The 15,665-nt window shown below is 46.2% G+C and overlaps 2 protein-coding genes across 2 annotated transcripts; both read left to right on the forward strand.

Annotated features, from left to right (window-relative positions):
* The first annotated feature begins 3,565 nt into the window (after positions 1–3,565).
* Positions 3,566–4,501, forward strand: LOC123361770 (olfactory receptor 51G2-like). The gene has a single exon (XM_045001901.1). It carries the CDS (start codon positions 3,566–3,568, stop codon positions 4,499–4,501), a length of 936 nt encoding a protein of 311 aa, XP_044857836.1.
* A 6,507-nt stretch (positions 4,502–11,008) lies between these two features.
* Positions 11,009–11,968, forward strand: LOC123351404 (olfactory receptor 51G2-like). Its single transcript, XM_044990725.1, has one exon. It carries the CDS (start codon positions 11,033–11,035, stop codon positions 11,966–11,968), a length of 936 nt encoding a protein of 311 aa, XP_044846660.1. The 5' UTR covers positions 11,009–11,032.
* The last annotated feature ends 3,697 nt before the right edge of the window (positions 11,969–15,665 follow it).

The following is a 15,665-nucleotide window of genomic DNA, read 5'->3' on the forward strand; positions in this document are numbered from 1 at the left end:
CCCCAGAGTTCAAAAGTTTATCTGCAGAGTTTTACGCCCCCAGCCTGGGTGGAAATGGAGGGGAGGCACACGGGGTGTTAAGGAACACCTTACGTGGTCCGAGGCTGACTGCCTCGCCTCTTTGTGGAGTTCTGCTGCAGCCTTCACCACAAACAGCTCTGCTCCACCAGCCGCTCCACTCCTCCAGCCGTCCCCACAAACTGCTTAGCTCCACTCACTATGCTCCACTCTGCCAGCCATCTAGCAATATATCTTCAGACTCCCCCACTAGTTAACACAGCACTCAGTGATCTCAGCTCAGTAAGTTTAGCTCTTTTAGTGATTTCAGCTCTTAGCACTTTCAGCTTGTAGTAGAGGAGCCCCAGTGCTGGTGCACCATTGGCCCAAACTAAATTCAGCTCAGCAGCATCTAGGTAGACATCAAATAGAATCAAAATTAGCTCTGCTATTCAACAGTGGAGAGAGAAAATGCAATTGGTGTTCCACACCATGAAAAGCAGCCCATACACACATGCTAGCCAACAACCTCTCTTCATTCACTGGGTTTTGGAACCCATGCCCCTTGTCTGGCAAGTGCTACTTAGTTCATGGTGAGACTGTCTGTCATAAAACAGTTTCATAGTCCTTCATCCACATAATCAGGGTATCAAGTATCAGAGGGATAGCCGTGTTAGTCTGGATTTGTAAAAGCAGCAAAGAATCCTGTGGCACCTTATAGACTAACAGACGTTTTGCAGCATGAGCTTTCGTGGGTGAATACCCACTTCTTCGGATGCAAGTGGTGGAAATTTCCAGGGGCAGGTTTATATATGCAAGCAAGAAGCAAGCTAGAGATAATGAGGTTAGTTCAATCAGGGAGGATGAGGCCCTGTTCTAGCAGTTGAGTGAAAACCAGCAGCAAAGAATCCTGTGGCACCTTATAGACTAACAGACGTTTTGCAGAATGAGCTTTCGTGGGTGAATACCCACTTCTTCGGATGCAAGTGGTGGAAATTTCCAGGGGCAGGCTTATATATGCAAGCAAGAAGCAATCTGGGATAATGAGGTTAGTTCAATCAGGGAGGATGAGGCCCTGACATCTGTGCATAACTTTGGGGATCCCTGGATCCTGGGTCCCATTTTCATTCCTCATGGAGAAGAGAAGGGACCCCCCGTAATGATCCCAGGAAATTGTATGGTATCCCCCTTCCCTGGTCTGCAGGCTGGGTTTCTAATGCAGGAAAGAGGGTTGCTGGAGAGAAATATGCACCTACATTATATTCTTATTATTCTATTTTATTTTATTTCATCAAGATCACAGCTGTGACAGCATCACCATTACCTCTCAGCTGCCCTTGAGGGAACCCTGTGACTAATCAGAACCATACGGACCATGATGACAAACCCAGATTCCAAGAATAGAACCTGCAGCAGTCCATCACGCTCCCGCTGTGATTTGGCCTCCTGTTGTTTGCCATTGGCCGGGACGTGGGTTAAAGCTGGTGCACACTAAGCCAAGCAGCTGAGGTTCCCTGATGGTCAAGTGGCCCCCAAGGGAATGTGCGGACATGCTTCATAAAGACAGTTGCCTCCCTGTCTGAACAGATACTGCCTGCTGCCCGTGCTACCTCTCCGATGACTCCTTGCCTTTCTGGCTGAAGACCTCTGGTTTTAGCAGGTTCCCGTTTAGCAGGAATTAGGTACGTTGGCAGGTTTCACTATCTTTAAAATGTAAAGTGAATGGGAAAGGCTGCAAGCTGTTTCCATTTGCAGATGTTCTGTGCAGCGGCAGAGGGCTCTCAGCTGGGCTGTCGGGGTTACTCAGTGACAGGGGCTGGAGGGCAGGCAGTGCTAGGTAGCTCAGGAATCTCTCCCCTATATCTGCCCATGCTGCTCCATGAGTTATTCAAGTTGCACAAAAATCTGATATTCAAAGTGAGCACAGAATGTTAAAACCCTGGATTTCTCAAGGATTTCTCAGGATTTCTCAAGGGCTGGAACACTGTGATCTTTTCAGGTTCTGAAGAAATCCAGATGAGAGACGGTACATTTTAAGTCCCACTCTAACCTGAGAAATCATCACTGAAAGAAGAGGAGAGGGGAAAGAATTGGCTGACATGTGTGTGCTAATGAACACATGTGTAAATGTTATGCCAAAACTTTTCATTTTAATAAAATATTGCAAACCAAACTTTCATGAGGAGCAGTGAAAACTTTACTGCTTATTGGCTTTCACTTTAGAAAGTATTTCAGAAGTTCTCCACATCCTTTTTGAAATGGGTTGTGCTAATAACTCTTTGTGCAGGGAACAGCTGTATGATAGTATCCCTTGGTAACTGACCAGAAGCTGTTTCTAACACTTACATTCAGGGTCATGCACACAATTCCTCACAAATACCACTGCCAGTTTTTTCAAACAGTTATGAGAGATTAGAACCGCTGGTCTTTGTTTCAGTAGTATTAAGAGATGAGGTGCAGGAAAGAGGAGTGTTATATTAGCTGTAAGTAATTTACACCCATCATCTCTTACATGAGCATGGCTGAAGTAATTTGGGCACACAAGTGGATATTAGTGCAAACGTAGTGTTTGCATGTTCACCCATTTGTGATGCCAATCCCTCCCCCGCACAGCTGAAGTAACTATCTGAGTTAGCTTGTAACTTGCCAAGTATCTATCAACCCTTGCATGGGGAGAGATGCAGGTCCAGTGAGATAGATCGAATGATCAGGATTCCGTTAACATTAGCCAGGCAAAGCACTTCAGCTTCCCTTGGAGGGATTCTTGGTGGTCAGAGTGTATCACCGGGAGCATATGGTAAGGGAAAGTTAATACAACCCAGTTCTGACTGAATTTACACATGTAAATCTGGAGCAATCCTGTCTAAGTCATTATTATTGAATTAAGAACCTGGCACTAAGAATTTATCCCACATGCTGGAAAGAGACAGTGGAATAATTTGAAGTCTCAGGAGTGGAGAAAATAACAAGTATATATATGAGGCAATGAAACACGTTTATAAATAGCTTCAGTGAAGAGCAGATAAATACAATGACCAGCTTCACCATGCACTTGCCATGTGTTTATTGACATCATGATACAATGGGCAATGGGGCCAAGAGCTTCTCAGGATTGAAATAGGGATGGGATGTTTAAATGGGTAATCAGGAAATGCAATTACAGTACTGAGAATTTTTTTTTTAAAGTCTTGTAAGGGCTCTAAATCTTCCTGATTTACACGACAAAATATGTCTAACTAGTTGGTGTCAAGAGGAAACTTTCCCTGGGATCAGGGTATCTCTTAGTTCCCTATTTAAGGGCTTCCTCCATCTTCCTTTGCAGCATCTTGAGCTGGCCACAGGATACTGGGCTAGACAGACTGTATGTCTGATCCAGTCTGGCAATGCCTATCTTCCTATTGGTGGTATAAATCCAAGACAATGTTTTTGCTGATTTTCCCTGAGATCCTGGGAATCTCTAGATTTGTACTCACAGCAGAAAGATGTCTCGCTAAATATCATCTAGTCTCCTGTTCTTTTTACTTTCAGGAAGGAAAGTTCAAAAGTTCCCGGACCTGCCCAGTATATTATGTCAACTGTCAATGACACCAAATTCAACTCTGTAGTGTTCCTTCTCACCGGGATACCTGGTCTGGAAGACGTCCATGTCTGGATTTCTATCCCCTTCTGCTTAATGTATGTTATTTCAATAGTAGGAAACTCAGTCATTCTGTTCATTATAAAAACAGATCCAAGCCTCCATGAGCCCATGTACATTTTCCTTTCCATGTTGGCCATCACAGACCTTGGCTTATCAATAGCTACCATGCCAACGATACTGGGCATATACTTGTTTCACTCTGGGAGAATCAGCCTCAATGCCTGTTTTGCCCAGATATTCTTCATCCACTCGCTTTCAAAAACTGAATCCTCCGTCCTCTTGTTGATGGCCTTTGACCGCTTCATCGCGATCTGTAATCCACTGAGATATTCTTCCATCTTAACCCCGCCAAGGATAGCCAAGATGGGACTAGTTGCTGTGCTAAGACCAGTGGCCATGATACTCCCACTCCCCATACTCCTGAAACGGTTCAGATACTGTCGAGACAATGTCCTCTCCCATTCCTACTGCCTGCACCAGGACGTCATGAAGGCAGCTTGTTCAGACATCTCAGTGAACAGCATCTATGGCTTGTTTCTTACATTCTTCACGGTAGGGTTGGACTCGCTGCTCATATTTCTCTCTTATGTGATGATCCTCAAAACAGTGTTGAATGTTGCATCCAACACAGAGTGCCTGAGGGCCCTGAACACCTGCGTCTCCCACCTCTGCGCTGTTGTGCTCTTCTACATATCAGACATTGGCCTGGCTTTCATACACAGATTTGGAAATAGCTCTACTCAGTTGCTTCAGATAATCCTGGGGTACGTCTACCTGCTGGTCCCGCCCCTGATGAACCCAATTGTGTACAGTGTAAAAAGCAAACACCTTCGTGAGAGGATAATCAGGGTGTTTGTCAAGTGAAGGGTCAGTTCATTACCTGGCTCCAGTGCTGTTGACATGGGAGAGGAACAACACGAGCGATGGCCATGACCACATATTCCACCCTGGATCCTCTTACCCTGAGGCCCTTTCCTCTGTGCCATTCCTTCCCTGAATACCACAACTCTACTATTCCCCTTTACGCGAGACTCTGCCACCTTTCCAGGCTGGAAGCCAGAGCCTTGGTAAGAGCTTCCCAGGGACCAGAGCCACAGTGAGGTGCCCCACACCTTCCACATTTTAAAATCATCTCTTTGACTCAGTCCCCACAGCAGAGAACTCCTGGAAACACCTGAGGATCAAAGATTGAACTGGGGGAAGTGCTGGTCTTGGGCTAAAAGGATTTCTAGCCTCTATGAGAACATGATGGACTGCTAGTATGATCAGTCAGGTTGACAAACATCTAATTCATATCCTGTCTTTAGTATGTTAGGTTCAGTTTGTAGGTCAGTTTACTTGCTAGGTAATCTGCTTTGATCTGTTTGCTATCGCTTGTATTCACATAAAATCTTTCTTTAGTTAATACATTTGTTTTATTTTTTATCATTACCAGTGTGTTTTGAGTGAACCCTGATGTGCACAGCTACAACACTCACACCATAGCAACTCTACTATATTTAACATAGTCCATCGATACATTCAGCGCAGTCAAAAACACTCCAACTTAACAAGATAGATAGAGAATGTACATCTACACTTCCATATACTCACACCATCCCTTGTACAACAACCTGAAGTGTTATCAGTCATCATCCTCATCACCATCACCTTCCCCATCACCACCAATGGCCATCAGTCTGACACCTCCCAAAGACTACATCTCCTTACTGCCCCTAGGCTGGGATGACACTTTTATAATTTGTTACGCTGATGCCATTATATTTGATACATATTCAGCAGAGGATTTCTCCCCCCCCACTTTCCTTATTTGTATTTCCTCCCCTTACTAATGTTGGAGTGTCTTTTTCCCCTAGGTTAGTGTAACAGGGCGGACTCACCCCTGCGGCGCCTTCTGCTGGTACCTTCTGGGAATTAGCTCACCAGCCCCGGAGCGCCCTCTGCAGGCCAATGTCTCGCTACTTGCTGCTTCTGGGCCCCGTCTCCCTCCCAGACCTGGCTTTTATAGGGCCAGCTGGGTCTGTTTGGGGCATGGCCACAGCTGAGGCTGCCTCCCCAATCAGCCCAGCCTAAGGGTCCCAGCTCCAGCCCTCTCCAAGGCCTGGCTTTTAACATTTCAGGCCGGGAGTGGGTGACCACCCCGCTACAGTTAGTATATCAATGATCTCAACTTATTATTATTATATACGTCACTTTAATATTCTTGGCCCTTTTGTGGTTAGGTATCACACTTGTTATTTCTGTCCTAACCTGTTATTTCAGGTTTTTCCAAGTTGTGGTGTACCTGTTAAGTTTAAAAGGGTACGTGTGATGGGTTGGATCACAGAAACCTCCCTGGGGTTGTCAACTGATGCATCAAGACTACTTCTGCCCCTGCTTTCCTGCCCTGGTGGCTTAGGTCTTCAGTGCCCTGCCTGGTTTGAACAAGACCCACTAGCCTGCAGCAAACCCAGACCCAGGTCTGAACCCCAACAGCTGTAGGCTTAACTTGAAGTAACTTACAGAAGTGTTCCTGCCTTTAACACTCAGATGTCTGCCCTCTATAACACTGGGAGACATATGCACAGTTGCCACCCCCCCCCAGGTATTAATGCATACTCTGGGTTAATTAATACATAAAAAGTGATTTTATTAATTACAAAAAGTAGGATTTAAGTGGTTCCAAGTAGTAACAGACAGAACAAAGTGAATTACCAAGCAAAATAAAATGAAACATGCAAGTCTGTGTCCAAGAAACTGAATACAGATAAAAACCTCACCCAGTAAGCTTCCTTTTACAGACTAGTCTCTTTCTAGTCAGCTTTAACACATCATACATGGACCTTATGCTCTAGCCCATCACCGTCTATCTAGGTGAAAGGTCCCAGACATATCTATGCTAACTTTGCCTTAGCTCAACATACAGGACATGGCCTGTAAGTCCCTTGCGTTACAGCCAAACTACTTTAATATAAACTTATTACAACCTATTTTAATAAAAAAATAGCTAAACCATAAGACAATAAGAAATCCACAAGAAAAGATATATAGGCAAGCAAGCAGATTAGCCCTAAAGGCTACACTTGTGAAGGCCAAAAGAGTAACTAGTCCAAAAGAGAATCAGATAAGTTCATGGAGAATAAGTCCATCAATATCTATTAGCCAAGATAGTCAAGGATGCAACCCCATGCTCTGGGTCTCTAAACCTCTGATTGCCAGAAGCTGGGAGCAGACAGAGTGGATGGATCGCTCAATACTTCCACTCCTCTGTTCCCTCTCAAGTATCTTCACAGGCCACTATCAGAAGAAAGGACACTGGGTTAGATGGACCATTGGTCTGACCTCATAAGACTGTTCTTATGTTCTTAAATTCTTCTGCTGATCAATGGGCTACTGAGTCACAGAACTGGCATAGCCACCCTAGCAGACGTTCAGGGGATGCTCAGTGTGGGAAGCTGATGGGTGATGAGGGCTGTCACTTAGGGGTGCGGTCCTCTAGCATGAGGGACAGAGGCTCATAATTTCAGCTATAGCTGGGCTGGAAAAGAAAGGTTTTTTCCCTCCATGAAAAATTTTGACCCAGCCCCAAATGTTTCCTTTTTATCATTTTTTGAGTGAGTTTTCATAGAAAATGGATATTTTGTCTCTGAAAGCTCAGCTGCCATGATACTGTCCAGCTGTAACTAAGTAGCAGGGGGGAGGGATAGCTCAGTGGTTTAAGCATTAGCCTGCTAAACCGAGGGTTGTGAATTCAATCCTTGAGGAGGCCACTTAGGGATCTAGGGCAAAAATTGGTCCTGCTAGTGTAGGTAGGGGGCTGGACTCAATGACCTTTCAAGGTCCCTTCCAGCTCTAGGAGATTGGTATATCTCCAATTATTATTATTATATTATGTAGATCTTCAAGAGAAATTGGAGGCTTTTCATCTGCCTCATCCTCATAACGTAAATGAAGGTTGCATTGATGGGATCTATGGCTGCACTATGGGTATGGAAAGGTCGAAACCTCCCGACCAGACTAGGGCTGGGGTACTGTGTTCATCAACTTCTCTAACCAGCCCTCCCATCTCTGTGCAGCCCCCTCCTCCCTGTGCAAGGCCCCTTCAGCAGATCCTGTGGGCAGTGGCTGCTGTGACAGGCCCTGGTAGCACATCTCTGATGAACCTGTGCTAGCAGGGAGCTGGAGAGGGTCCTACAGCAGTTGCGGAGGCTCAGAGATTGTGGGTGGGAGGGGTCTAGCTGCCAGTGGATCACTGAGATCTGTGCCTAACTTTGGGATCTCTGGATCCTGGATCCCCATTTCCATTCCTCATGGAGAAGAGAAGGTACCCCCCACCCCATAATGATGCCAGGAAATTATATGGAATCCTCCTTCCCTGGTCTGCACCCTGGGTTTGTAATGAAGGAAAGGGGACTGCTGGAGAGAAATCTGCTTCTTATTTATATTATTATTCTATTTTATTTTATTTCATCAAGATCACAGCTGTGACAGCATCACCATTACTGCTCAAGTTAGCCTTCTGACTAATTGGAACCATAAACAGTGATGACAAGCCCAGATTCCAGGAGTAGACCCTGCAACAGGGCTGGCTCTGCAGTCCAGTTGGGTAGCATCACCACACATCACCTGTGATTTGGCTTTCTGCAGTTTGCCATTGGCCGTGACGGGGTTAAAGATAATGTACGTGAAACCAAGCAGCTGAGGTTCCCTGATGGCCAAGTGGCCCCCAAGGGAATGTGCAGACATGCTTCATAAAGACAGTTTCCTCCCGATTTGAACAGACACTGCCTGCTGCCTGTGCAACCTCTTGGATGACTCCTTGTCCTTTAGGGTGAAGATCTCTGGTGTCAGCGGCTCCCCTTTTGCAGGAAGTGGGTACGTTGGCAGGTTTCACTACCTTTAAAATGCGAAGTGAATGGAACAGGCTGCAAACTGTTTCCATTTGCAGATGTTCTGTGCAGTGGCCGAGGATTCAGCTGGGCTGTCGGAGTTACTCAGTGACAGTGGCTGGAGGGCAGGCAACGGTAGGTAACTTGGGAATCCCTCACCTACATCTGCCATGCAGCTCCATGAGTTATTCAAATTGCACAAAAATCTGATATTCAAAGCGAGTTTGGAGTGTTAAAACTCTCAGGGGGGGATAGCTCACTGGCTTGACCCAGTGTTGTGAATTCAGTCCTTGAGGGGGCCACTTAGGGATCTAGGGCAAAAAATCAGTACTCGGTCCTGCTAGTGAAGGCAGGGGGCTGGATTTAATGACCTTTCAAGGTCCCTTCCAGTTCTAGGAGATTGGTATATCTCCAATTATAAAATATAAAACTCCAAAGCCCCAAATCAGCATTTCTGAAGGTACCACGTGCTCTTGGCCCAATCCTGCCAGGGACTGAGCAAGAAGAGACCCCATGGAATATCACTGACTAGTTCCAAAATTGTCTCAGTTTTATTTTCTCAGGGAAATTTAATTAGCAAATGCATTTTCAAAGGTTTTATTCTGTGGCTTGATTGTCAACACAGGAATTGAGATTTGCGTTGCTCTGTGGTAACAGCTGCAATAGGGCAAATTTCCATTTCCTGACTGGCTGAGGGCTCCAGCATTTCTACGATGTAGATACCCCTCAGAGTTACAGGGCTACCTGCATCTCTGCCCCCTCTCTGGTCTTTCAGTGCCACATGTCAGGCCTTGCAGTCTTCCCTCTCATAGGGTGCTTCCCCAGCAGGTCTGAGTGGGTTCGGCTCCTGTGGTTCTTCCCTTTGGGAGTCTGTGACTAGTGGTGAGACATGTGACCAGTCAGCCTCCTTGAACTGTTTAATATGGGGAATGAAGCATAACATAGGAGAATCAGAGGGTTTCAAAACAGCAGTCTGTACACGACTCTGACCCCAAGCCCTCCTGCGCTGACAGGGACCCAGACAGGCCGAGGGCCTTCAGACTTCCCCAGCGGTGTCTGTGCCTGCCAGTCTAAAGAGATTCTCACGACAGCTGCCCCAACTCTGGACCCACTCACAGCGCTGGAAAAACAAGCTGTGTAACGTGGCAGGAGCCCGGAAATAGGCTCTTCCCAGCTTGTAGCTCCGGTGTTGTCTCTCGACCTCCTTGCGGAGGGTCACTTACATTCAGGGTCATGAACACAATCCCTCTCAAATACCACTGCCAGTCTTTCCAAAAAGGTATGAGAGAACAGAACCGCCGGTCTTTGTTTTAGTATTGTTACAGAACTGAGGTGCAGGAATGGGGAGTGTTATATTAGTTGTAAGAAATTTATGCCCATCACCTCATACATGAGCATGGCTGAAGTAATTTGCACACACAAGTGGATATTAGTGCAAACGTAGTGTTTGCATACTGACCCTTTTGTGATGCCAATCCCTCCCCCGCCCAGCTGAAGTAACTGTCTGTGTTCATTTGTAACTTGCCAAGTATCTATAGACCCTTGCACGGGGAGAGATGCAGGTCCAGTGAGATAGATTAAATGCTCAGGATTCAGTTAATATTGGCCAGGCAAAGCACTTCAGCTTCCCTTGGAGGGATTCTTGGGGTCAGAGTGTATCACCGGGAGCATATGGTAAGGGAAAGTTAAGAGAACCCGGTTCTGACTGAATTTACGCATGTAAATCTGGAGCAACCCAGTTGAAGTCACTGTTATTGAATTAAGAACCTGGCACTAAGAATTTATCCTACGTGCTGGAAAGAGACAGTAGAATAATTGAAAGTCTCAGAAGTGGAGAAAATAAAAAGTATATATATGAGGCAATGAAACACGTTTATAAAAGGCTTCAATGCAGGGCAGATAAATACAATGACCGGCTTCACCATGCACTTGCCATGTGTTTATAGACATCATGATACAATGGGCCATTTCAGAAGTGGACGGCCAGAAAGGGTGTCTGTTGAAGGTCACAACTATAAAATCACACCGTGCTCAAGTAGGCTGTGGAGCTCCCAGCCACAAGATAACAATGGGGCCAAAAGCTTCTCAGAATTCAACGAGAGATGGAATGTTTAAATGGGTAATCAGGAAATCCAATTACAGTACTGAGAATTTTTCTTAAAAATGTCTTGTAAGGGCTCTACACCTTCTTGCTTTACACAACAAAATATGTCTAACTTTCCCTGGGATCAGGGTGTCTCTTAGTTCCCTATTGCAGGGCTTCCTCCATCTTCCATTGCAGCATCTTGTACCAGCCACTGGATACTGGGCTAGACAGACTGTAGGTCTGATCTAGTCTGGCAATGCCTATCTGCATATTGGTAGTATCAATCCAAGACAACGTTTTTGCTGATTTTCCTTGAGGTCCTGGGAATCTCTAGATTTGCACTGAGAGCAGAAAGATGTCTCGCTAAATATCATCAAGTGTCCTGTTCTTTTTCTTTTCAGGAACGAAAGTTCGAAAGTCTCTGGATCTGCCCAGTACATTATGTCAGCTGTCAATGACACCAAATTCAACTCTGTAGTATTCCTTCTCACTGGGATACCTGGGATGGAAAATGTCCATATCTGGATCTCTATCCCCTTCTGCTTAATTTATGTTATTTCAATAGTAGGAAATTCTGTCATTCTGTTCATTATAAAAACAGATTCAAGCCTCCATGAGCCCATGTACATTTTCCTTTCCATGTTGGCCATCACGGACCTTAGCTTATCGATAGCCACCATACCAACGATACTGGGCATATACTTGTTTAACTCTAGGGAAATCAGCCTCAATGCCTGTTTTGCCCAGTTGTTCTTCGTCCACTCGCTTTCAAAAATGGAATCCTCCGTGCTCTTGTTGATGGCCTTTGACCGCTTCATTGCGATCTGTAACCCACTGAGATATGCCTCCATCTTAACCCTGCCAAGAATAGCCAAGATGGGACTGGTGGCTGTTCTAAGATCGGTTGCTGTAATACTTCCTCTCCCCATTCTCCTGACACGGTTCCAATACTGTCGAGACAATGTCCTCTCCCATTCCTACTGCCTACACCAGGACGTCATGAAGGCAGCTTGTTCAGACATCTCAGTGAACAGCATCTATGGCTTGTTTGTTAAAGTCTTCACAGTTGGGTTGGACTCGTTCCTCATCTTCCTCTCTTATGTGATGATCGTCAAAACTGTGCTGAGTGTTGCATCCCACAAAGAGTGCCTGAGGGCCCTGAACACCTGTGTCTCCCACCTCTGCGCTGTCGTGCTCTTCTACATATCAGATATCGGCCTGGCTTTGATACACAGATTTGGAAATAGCTCTACTCACTTGCTTCAGATTATCCTGGGCTACGTCTACCTGCTGGTCCCGCCCCTGATGAACCCAATCGTGTACAGCGTGAAAAGCAAACACCTTCGTGAGAGGATAATCAGGGTGTTTGTCAAGTGAAGGGTCAGTTCATATCCTGGCTCCAGCACTGGTGACATGGGAGAGGAAAAACACAAGCAATGGCCATGGCCACATATTCCATCCTGGAACTTCTTCCCCTGAGGCCCTTTCCTCTGCCCCATCTCTTCCTTGAAGATGACACCTCTACTATTCCCCTTTGCCGGACACTCTGCCCCCTTTCCAGGCTGGAAGTCAGAGCCAGGCCTTGGTAAGAGCTGCCCAGCAACCAGAGCCACAGTGAGGTGCCCCACACCTTCCACATTTTATCCCCCAGGATGTACAAGTCAGGGAATGTGGAGAGTTTGGGGCTTCCTACAGCAACCTGTGATCCCAAGACAGCTCTTACCATGGCCTGACTCTGGCTTGCCTGGGAGGTGCAGCGTCGGTGAACGTGGAGGAGCAAGAGGCTGGGCTTAGTGAGAAGATATAGGGCAGGGGACAAGGCTTCAGGGAAAAAGAGGAATGGGGTCTGAACCAACACTTACCACAGGAATCAGGACAGTGGGGTTGATGCTGAGTAAAGGAGGAGGCTGGGGCTGGAGAGTAGGAGATCTTGTGTTTTGGAGAAAACTGAATTAATGTGACCCCACAAAGGGGGTTCTTTGTAACTCCACAAAGGGGATGCTTGTTTTAACTATCCCAGGCTGAGAGGGAAGGGCAGGGTGCCTGCAGGGCCACCTCAGACCCCAGTTGGGCACTCTGGGGTGGCCCCATCCAGAGGGATTTGGCCAGAGTGGGTTGTGCTCTTGGAAGCTGTTACCAATGGGTGGATGTCCACCCAGCCCCCAGGCTGCTCTAAACTCCGCTGAGGCAGGGGGAGAACAGGCCAGTGAATCAAACCCCTGTAACTGGCTCCCTGCCATCCCTGCTCTCTGCAGCACATGGGGGAGCTCTGCTGGCACAGCAGAGAATGCAACTGGTCCTGACACTGCTCAGGTGTCTGGAAGGCTGGTCCTGTGCTCTGGGCAAGGCTCGGTAGCTCCAGACAGCTGGGTTGGATTCCCAGGCCATGCGTGACTGTGGCCATTGGATGTCTCTGCACAGGTGGATAACAGCCTTGCCCTGCTTCACAGCGGTGGTGAGAAGATAAATACATTCAATGCGGTGAGAGACTCTGAGACTCAAAAATCATTGTGGTGTCAGGGTTCCACACAGCAACACCTCTGACATTTGTCTTCAAAAGGCCTCTTACCACAGCCCCTGTGACAGCTGCTTCTGGGAAGCCCTGAGACTCCAACTCCTTGGTGTCTGTGGCAGATGTGCAGGTAACAGTGAGGGTTAAGTAGTGGATTTCTGAGAGTAATGCTGGAGTGTCACAGAGATTCCAGGAGTTTCAGCACAGTCACAGAACCAGTGATTGTAAGTCACTGAGGCTAAATGGGTCTAACTGCCAAACTATGGATCAACGGCCTTGGGGGCCTCGTCTTAGATGTCTGGCTGGGAGAAAGCAGTTTGAGGGGAAAGGTCAGTTCCACACCTTGGCCCTGTAACAGGGACCCGGCTGAGCACTATGGTGACCATTAGATTATCGAGTCTGACCTACTGGAGAATTTTTCCCAGTTTACCCCCATACTGAGCCCAATGACTTGCATCTGATTATAGCATCACTTCTGTTCATCTAAAGCATCTAATATGGCTTGTATCTGATTATAGCATCACTTCTGTCAATCTAAAGTGTATCTTTTAGGAAAGCATCTAATATGGGCTTGGAGATATCAGGAGAATCCACAATGTCCTTTAGTAGTTAGTTCCCCTGGTTAATCACCAACACAGTTAAAAATATGTCCCTCATTTCCAAATTCATTTTCTCTGGCTTCAATTTCCAGCCATTGGTCCTTGTTATACCTTTCCCTGATAGGTTAAAGAGACCAATAGTTCCTGGTATTTCATTCCTGTAAAAGTGCTTGTACACTGTTATCAAGTCAGTTCTCAATCTTTCTTAGTTCAACTCCCCACATGCCAGTTTATACAGCCAAGGGGAAGTGGGAACCGAGCAAGGAGGAGAAAGATGTATTAGTCAGTGATGATTGTGAGCCACAAGTGTGATGCAGGAGTGAACAAAGCAAATGAGATCATAGAATGTGTCAGGCGAGATAGGGAAGATAGGGAAGTATTAATATCCTTATAACCCTCCTTCCAGCACTACAAGCAGAAGAATTCTGCATGGTCTCCTGCCGGTCGAAATGACAGTTTGGACTTCTACACAGAGTGCTTCCGTAGATGTGCACGGACTGAAATTGTGAACAAACAGCATCACTTGCCCCGTAACTTCAGCAGGGCAACGCCATCCACAGTCTCAGAAACAACTCTGACATTTTAGGGCCCGACAAATGAGGTGCTGTCGTCATCATGAACGGGTCGGATATGAAGAGGAGGCTGCCAGGCAACTCTCCAACACCACATTCTCCAACGCCACTATTCTCTGATTCTACTGATGGATACCAAAAGAAAGTACACCGTCTGCTCAAGAAACTCCCTACTATAGTACAGGGACAAATCTACACAGACACACCCATAGAGCTCATAGAGTATTCTATCTGCTACCCAAGATCCATAAACCTGGAATCCCTGGACACCCCATCATCTCAGGCATTGACACTCTTACAGCAGGATTACCTGGCTATTTGGACTCTCTGCTCAGATCCTATGATACCAGCACTCCCAGCTATCTTTGAGATACCACTGACTTCCTGAGGAAACTACAGTGCATTGGTGATCTTCCTGAAAACACCATCCTGGCCACCATGGATGTAGAAGCTCTTTACGCCAATATTCCACACTAGGATAGACTACAAGCTGTCAGGAACAGTATCCCTGATGAGGCCACGGCAATTGTTAAATCAAGGCAGGGTGTAGTTCTAACATCTCTGCTTTAGGACTTATTTTTTGGCAGGTCTCTGGCCTGTGCTAGGCAGAGGGTCAGACTACATGACCACAGTGGTGCCTTCTGGCCTTGGGATCTGCCCAGTAGTGTGAATATCACTGCCCCACTACACAGTATGTTGTACTGATAAATATGTTACAGATTGTGAGGTGCTCGGATTCTACAAAATGTTGGGATATTGCTAAGTTCAGTAGAGAGATTTCAGCTCTTTGTGCCTCATAAGGGCGATTTGGGGCACTGGGTGGAGAACCTGAACTCTTCCCAACACCCCTTGGTGATGAGGCCTGTCATCAGCACAGCCCCCTTTGACGAGGGAGTTCTGGGCGTGTCATAAACAGATAGTTAAGGGTTAATGTCTCTTTTACCTGTAAAGGGTTAAGAAGCTCAGTAAACCTGGCTGACACCTGACCAGAGGACCAGTAAGGGGACAAGATACTTTCAAATCTTGGTGGAGGGAAGTCTTTGTTTTGTGTTTTTTGTTTTGGGGGTTGTTCGTTCTTGGAACTGAGAGGGACCAGACGTCAATCCAGGCTCTCCAAATCTTTCTGAATCAGTCTCATGTTTCAAATGTGTACCTAGCCAGGAAGGCGTGTTAGTCTTATGTTTATTTTCTCAACCTGTAAATGTTTCCTTTGCTGGAAGGATTTTTACCTCTGTTTGCTGTAACTTTGAACCTGAGGCTAGAGGGGGTTTTCTCTGGCTATATACATTTAAATACCCTGTAAAGCATTTCCCATCCTGATTTTACAGAGATAATTTTTACCTTTTCTTTTTCTTTAATTAAAAGCTTTCTTTTTAAGAACCGGATTGATT

The sequence above is a fragment of the Mauremys mutica genome, chromosome 1, assembly GCF_020497125.1.
Source record: "Mauremys mutica isolate MM-2020 ecotype Southern chromosome 1, ASM2049712v1, whole genome shotgun sequence".
Lineage (NCBI taxonomy): Eukaryota > Metazoa > Chordata > Testudines > Geoemydidae > Mauremys > Mauremys mutica.

Bases quoted from the DNA above. Each gene is read 5' to 3' on its own strand.
- LOC123361770 (XM_045001901.1), top strand. From the start codon at position 3,566: ATGTCAACTGTCAATGACACCAAATTCAACTCTGTAGTGTTCCTTCTC.
- LOC123351404 (XM_044990725.1), top strand. From the start codon at position 11,033: ATGTCAGCTGTCAATGACACCAAATTCAACTCTGTAGTATTCCTTCTC.